General features: G+C 37.3%; 1 protein-coding gene across 1 annotated transcript in view; it reads right to left on the bottom strand.

The window, feature by feature from the left end:
* LOC144981140 (uncharacterized) overlaps window positions 1-7,500 on the bottom strand; it is a 66,179-nt gene that overhangs the window by 32,711 nt on the left and 25,968 nt on the right. Inside the window, exons 11-13 of the mRNA XM_078929287.1 lie at window positions 6,520-6,625; window positions 4,996-5,104; window positions 3,267-3,461 (exon numbers count right to left, since the gene is read on the bottom strand). Coding sequence (XP_078785413.1) covers window positions 3,267-3,461; window positions 4,996-5,104; window positions 6,520-6,625 — 410 coding nt within the window. The remainder of the gene's footprint in view (window positions 1-3,266; window positions 3,462-4,995; window positions 5,105-6,519; window positions 6,626-7,500) is intronic.

Raw genomic sequence — 7,500 nt, 5'->3', positions numbered from 1 at the left:
AGCCTTTTCCAAGGACTCAACAATGCGCCGAGCGAGGCTCGAACCCAGGATCTTCCGATCCGAAAGCGAGTGTCATACCTCAAGACCACATAGGCGCAAAAAACCCCAAAAAAACAAACAGATAACAAACAAACGAACAAACAAACAAACAGAAAACGCAAACCCTCAATATATCAAATATTATCGAGTCAAAAATAGAACGATTGAAAATGTTTATGAGACTAAAATAAATATGGCTGCGCAGTCTCTATCGACGCTTGCCGTGAATGTGTGCGTCACTCCGAGTTTGTCAGTCTGTTTCTATTATCCAGTTTGTAATCTGCCCCCATAACTCTCTGTTTAGTACAAGTGTACTTAGTTTAAAATATCATCATGTGTGTGAAGGTGCTGAGTTTTGACAAATTATAGATAGAATGCGCTTGGCCAAGAAGTTCACAACATTGCCATCCGGAAGTATAACGGACCAACACACAAACTCTGTGTAACCATGAACGTTTATAGTCAGGTTAATACAGTTCAGTGAGCATTACTCATAAACGCGGATGGCAAAAAACAATAACAAAGACCTCAGTGACGTCATCTTCGAACTATCTATATTGAATTTTAATAACCCGTGACTCGCACTATGAGATTATAGTAAAAAAAAAAAGGGCAGCCATGTAAATAAATAGCAAGTCACGTATAGCAACAAGATGTCACGTGATCGTGACCATTAAACACGATCCATGTAAATGAGAGTCATTCAAAATATGATGAAATAAGAAATAATTAATACCAAACTCGCCGACAAGCCCCTTATCATAATAATAAAAAAAACTAGCCTAATAAAGTAACATGTTATACTTTTGACCTCTATTATATTATATCATTTAGATATTAACCAGACGTTATGGGCACTCAAGTAATAAACCTGAATCATTGCCCAGTTTTAATCATTATTATAACTCTCTCTCTCTCTCTCTCTCTCTCTCTCTCTCTCTCTCTCCCTCTCGCTCTCGCTCTCCCTCTCTCTCTCTCTCTCTCCTCCCCTCTCTCCCTCTCCTCTCTCCCTCCTCTCTCTCCTCTCTCTCTCTCTCTCTCTCTCTCTCTCTCCTCTCTCTCTCTCTCTCTCTCTCTCTCTCTCTCTCCTGTTCATATGCATGGAAAATAGGACAAATTTGTTCGATTTTCAATGAGGGTGAACTCGAGAAAGTATAAATGTTAAGCCTAATATATATATAATGTAAATTTTCACTCACATTTTTTGCCGAGACGACTCGTTTCTGCGTGTTTCTCACAAACACACAGAAACGAGTCGTCTCGGCAAAAAATGTGAGTGAAAATTTACATTATATATTAGCTCTAACCACCATTATCGAGCACTTTCGTACCTACAAGTACCCACCAACACTCATATATATATATATATATATATATATATATATATATATATATATATATATATATATATATATATAAAATATATATATATATAATCAATATAATTCTAGTTTCTACGTATGGGGAGCCATTAAATTATTATAACTATATACAGGTCAAGTGTTATTGAAGTCTGTGGCAAGAAATAAAATTGAATGAATAATAGGTAGCTCGTCATAAACTCTAATGCTGTTCACATGTATTCGACATGTTCTCATTTTGCATGAAAACGTTTACTTAACATAATATCGATCAATTAATGATTATTCGAATATATCGATATATGAAGTAAAAATTTAATTACAGAGATTAAAATGTTTATGTTTTCTTTTTTTTTTTTTTTTTTTTTTTGTGTTTGTGTGTGTGTGTGGGGGGGGGGGGGGGGGGGGGGAAGGGGGCGTGGTGTGAATTGCTTGTGTGGAAAGTAATATAAGTTACGTATTATGAGTGGGGAAGCGGGGCAGGGGGGGGGGGGGGTTGGATAGCTTTATTGTTAGATATTTTAGAAAGGATAGCGCACTTGGCTTGACTTACACGATTCGATATTATTTTCTTTTACCATCGTAAATGAGTATGTGGGTAACTGACGTAAGATTCTAGAAGAAAGTTCTTTGAAATAAATAATCAATTATTAATTATAAGTAATGTTTTTACATTCTGGATAAAACCAATTGGGAGAATAAAATAAAATGGAAGAGCAGAACTTTCTTTCGACATCTAAAGCCACGCAGTGTAAAGGATAGCACTCATGTTTGGTTCATCATCCATTGTGGCTTGTACTCTTAAGCATATTGTCGTCGGTCCGCTGTCTCCACGAATCACGATCCTCTGTAGTGCGCATGAAGTCTGCGTTGCATTTAAAATCACTTTTGGCCATTCTTAGGTTATTTAGATAAGTCATTCTCTGTCTTCCTCTAGCTCTCTTTCCGTCAATCATCCCAGATGTTACCAACTTTTCTATTCCGTCTCTTCTCCACACATGTCCCAGAAACCGTAACGTTCTTCATTTTCTCACCTTCGCCAACACTGCCTCGTCCGTATATTTGTCTATCCACGATATCTTCAACATTCTTCTATACATTCATATCGCAGATGCCTCTAACCTCCTAGTAGGGGGTCAACATTCTTTGTCAAGTGTCCAGGTTTCACAACCGTATAAAAGGGTACTTATAACATATTATGTTTTCATTACTTTCATTGCTTGGTTACCAAAGGCATAGTTTGTTTCCATTTCTCGTCCAAGCGTCGAATTCTAAAGATTATTCGTGTTTATAATCATCATTTTGTTTTGGATAAATGAATGAATGAATGAATGCATAAATTAATCAATAAGTGAATAATTGAATGAATGAATGAACGAATGAGTGAATGATTTAATGAATGAATGAATGTATGAATGAATGAATGAATGCCTTAAGTTTTGGACCTTTTGCCGAAATCGACAATCGTTTCACTTCAATCCTCTCTGTTATCTTCCCAGTGTTAGATCTGGCATTATAAAACATTTGGTGATATAGCCTATACACGGAACGAAACTGACATCTCTCAGCTCTTTGTTTTTGTTTTTGGCCAGCCATTTAATTTCTGAGTAATTCTCTGCACTAAATTGTATTAATCAGACTAAAAAACGTTCACGGTTACACATAAGATTTGTGTGTTGGTAGGCGTTATATCCGACCGGCCGATGTTGTGAGTGATTTAACTAAGAGCGTAGCATCAATTTTTAAAGGTCAAATCTGTTGGAACATTGCATAGGAAAGATCAAATCTCTCTAAAAAGAAACAAAACAAAAAACACCCCTCCCCCTTAAAAAAAAAAAAACAAACAAAAAAAAAAACAAAACTTACGGGGCGTAGGAGTAGGGCTGGGTGATATCGTGGACGGGGTCACTTCCGGGGTCGATGGCGTTGGGAAAATGGTCGTCGTGGAAATTTCCGGTAAGGAACTGGGCGTGGCTGTGAACGAGGGCAAGGACGGCGTAGAGGCAAAAGGCTTGGTACTGGTAATTACCGTGGTGCGGGGTTGACTGGAAGCGGTGAAGTCTGGGATAGTCGATAGAAATTGAATCATAAGTTGGCATAACTATGTTAGGAGCAGCATGTATAGGCAGATTCCAAGGACCACGGGACGTGAAAGAGCAAGGATAGATGATGTTATTTGACAAACATCATTTATTTAGACTAGAACATAATATGCCATCACTCTGAAACCAAAAGATCAATTACACAAGGTATATGTATTCTGCCTCCAGAAGAGTGGTTTTACACTTCCAATAAGATAGGAATATGTTTATTGACATCATTCTTTTGTTCCATATTCATTCATATCACTTCACGCCTACAGAACTGGCATAGTTGATACATTAGGCGATGTGTGAGAAGTAGGAGGACGGAAAAATAAAAAAAATAAAATGTTACGATTTTGAATTTATGTCCAGTTGAAATATTGCTAACCGTTGCGGCCATAATGTGGTCTTGTGGTATGACACTCGCTTCCGGATCGGAAGGTCCGGGGTTCATAGTAGGCCATAGTTGAGTCTTTGGAAATAAAAGCTTTATACTCACATTCTCTCATCGTATTCAGGTGTAAAATGAGTACCTGGCCGTCAACGGTGATGTCTATCGGTAAAAAAAAGATGTAATATTGCCAAACAGGCGTCCTAAATCGTTCTATATGTTTCGTTTTGCTGTTGGTCATGGACCCCTTGTACAGAGCTTTGAGCACGATTAGGGGATATTGTCTTTTATAAAAGCTCCAGATTGTTCTTTTTTTAAAATTGGGAAAAACCTCCACGAGAAGTTATATATATATATATATATATATATATATATATATATATATATATATATATATATATATATATATGTGTGTGTGTGTGTGTGTGTATGTATAATGCCGTTGCATTTAAAAACACAGTTTAACCAAATAGCACATACTGTGTTTTTCAAACACAAGGCAGTATATATATACATATATATATATATATATATATATATATATATATATATATATATATATATATATATATATATATAATTCTTCTGTACTCTAAAGAATTGAACTTTTTAATATCTAGGGTTAAAGTTCATACATCGATACTTGAAGCACAGAGTTTTAAAAATGGTATTGTCTATAAAGAATATTTTTATTATCACATACTCAACACCACGTGGAAGATACCAAGGTATTTGGATAGTAGTAATGTTGATGATTATTGCGGCTATGTGGTCTAGTGGTATGATGTTCCCTTTCGGATCGGAAGGTCCTGGGTTCGAGTCTCGCTCGGCGCATAGTTGAGTCCTTGGAAAAGGCTCTTTACTCACATGCTCTCAGCGTGCTCAGGTGTAAATTGAGTACCTGGCTGTTAATAGTGTTGTCTCTGTCCGAAAAAAATTGTAATATCGCCTAACAGGCGTCATGTCTCGTCCTACATGTTAAATGTTGCTGTAGGTCAGGGACCACTCGTGGAGCGCTTTGAGCACGTTTAGTGGATATTGCGCTACATATAATAGTTCAATTAAAACTCAATTTATGTTGTTTTTCTTTTAAATTGGTGTTTTGTCATATTATACTTACCTGGGCTTGAAATAGTTTCAGGTAATTTTGAGGTTGTAACGTTGATTATAAGATAGAGGTCGCCTACGTGGAGAGTAAGGTACCCGGATCTGACTTCACGGGGAGGGGCCTGGACAAAGATAGAATGAGAAAACCATTGGTACAAAATACTGCCGTATTGTGGAAAAACCCATATTTATAAATTTGGCCAGAAAACTCGTCCTTCAAATATCCATCGATTTAAATGACCCTCATCTTGGCAAAAAAAACTCTCAAACCCGGGACTTCTCGAAGTCTTCGAGAAGTCCCAGGTTTGAGAGTTTTTGCCAAGATGATAGTCATTTAAATCGATCGATATTTGAAGGACGAGTTTTCTGGCCAAATTTTTAAATATGGGTTATTCCCCAGTACGGCAGAATATGTACGTTTCTGTTTTTGACACCTGCCATTAACCTCAGGGTCAATTTTGTACTAATAGATTTTCGATTAACCAAAGATTTCTAGAAATATCTTCTAATTATAATGGTCCGATATCTTTGTAAATAAATCTGTGACCCATCGTTGCTTCCGAGTACTTTTTGTGAAAAGGAGCGCATTATTATTATTATTATTATTATTATTATTATTATTATTATTATTATTATTATTATTATTATTATTATTATTATTATTATTATTATTATTATTATTATTATTATTATTATTATTATTATTATTATTATTATTATTATTATTTATTTTTTATAATGTGGTTAAACGTAAGTAAAATCAATCTACAAGCAATGACGAGATAAGTTTTGTGAGGGGGCGTGGCCATCGGTATAGATAGTATGAAGTTGACGTCACTTAGGTCTTTATTATTGCTTTTGCCATCCGCATTTATGAGTAATTCTCACTAAACAGTAATAACCAGACTATAAACGATCATGGTTACACACAGTTTTGTGTGTTGGCTAGTTATACTTCCGGATGGCAATGTTGTGAACTTATTAGGCAAGTGCATACTATCTATAGCCTGACACTGACCAAAATGACGTCAAAAGACAAGTCTTTGGCCACAAAAGAAAACAAATCGTGAGTTTTATTGTAATAGTTCAACCAATGGAATCACTTGTTTTCTTGAGCTCTACTAACAACTTACCAGAAGCTGCACAAAATGACGTCAAACTAATAGTCTTAGTGGGTTCCAGCGTAGCCATCGTTATACGAGATAGCCCGATACTGAAATCCAAACGTACTGGCAGTTTGACGTCATTATTTGTTGTTTTGGTTTTTTTGCACCGCCTAGTGAGTTGTCGTTAGTAGAGCTCATGGAAACAAGTCATTTCATTGGTTGAACTATTGAATTCAACTCACGATTTGTTTTCTTTTGTGGCAAAAGACTGGCATTTTGACGTCATTTTTTGGTCAGTGTCAGGCTATAACTTTACGAAGGCCACGGTTCCAGTGTCAGGCTGTAAGATAATGATGGCTACTAGGGGAAAGGGGTGGAGGGAGGGGGAAGGGGGGGGGGGCGGGGGGGGGGGGGGAGGTAAACATGAATACCTGATAGAGAACGGAAAGAACCCTCTGTTGTAGCTCGAAGAACCATTCTGTGTTGAAGGACAACATGAAGTAGATTCTCTCGGGGTATTCAGCGCTTGGGTTTTGTCTGGAAGTGAATAGAGGGGTGGGAATGGGAGGATAGGGATGATGATGGTGGTGGTGGTGGTGGTGGTGGTGGTGGTGGTGGTGGTGGTGGTGGTGGTGGCGGTGGTGATGATGATGATGATGATGATGACGATGGCGGTGATGGTGGTAATGATGATGATGATGATGATGATGATGATGATGATGATGATGATGATGATGATGATGGGGAGGATGATGATTGTGGTGGTGTTGGTGTTGGTGGTGGTGACGATGATGATGAAAATGATGATGATGATAGTTTTCATGATGATTGTAATGGTAGTATTACAAAACACACACACACACACACACACACACACACACACACACAGATCAACATTAATAACAACAAAAACATTATCATCATCATCATCATCATCATCATCATCATAATCATCATCATCATCATCAACAACAACAACAACAACATCATCAACAATTACCACCAATACCAACAACAACAAACATCAAAATTACACCTTTCGAGGACTATTGTTCGATTCCGTCACCTTGGCGTATTTGTAATGAGTGACAATAAATAATCAATCAAACAATCGCCTGAGTACCTGACCGTTAACAGCGTTGTCTCTGTCTGAATAAAATAAATGTAATTTCGCCTAACAGGCGTCATGTCATGTATGTCCCGTCCTATATTTTAAATGTTGCTGTTGGCCAGGGACCCCTTGTAAAGCGCTTTGAGCACGCGTAGTGGATATTGCCCTATATAAAAGCTCAAAAGCTCAAAGCTCAATAAGATAAGAAGCAGTATCAGGCATTTGACTCGAACACGAGACATTTTGGTCGGGAGTGAACTGTCTAATCCACTCGGCCACCCAATATTCAAAGTCATACGCT

Source organism: Berghia stephanieae, chromosome 10 (assembly GCF_034508935.2).
Source record: "Berghia stephanieae isolate SIO BIC M18660-M18661 chromosome 10, UCSD_Bste_1.3, whole genome shotgun sequence".
NCBI lineage: Eukaryota > Metazoa > Mollusca > Gastropoda > Nudibranchia > Aeolidiidae > Berghia > Berghia stephanieae.
The sequence above is the reverse complement of the archived record's forward strand: the minus strand, read 5'-3'. Positions and strand labels throughout refer to the sequence as shown.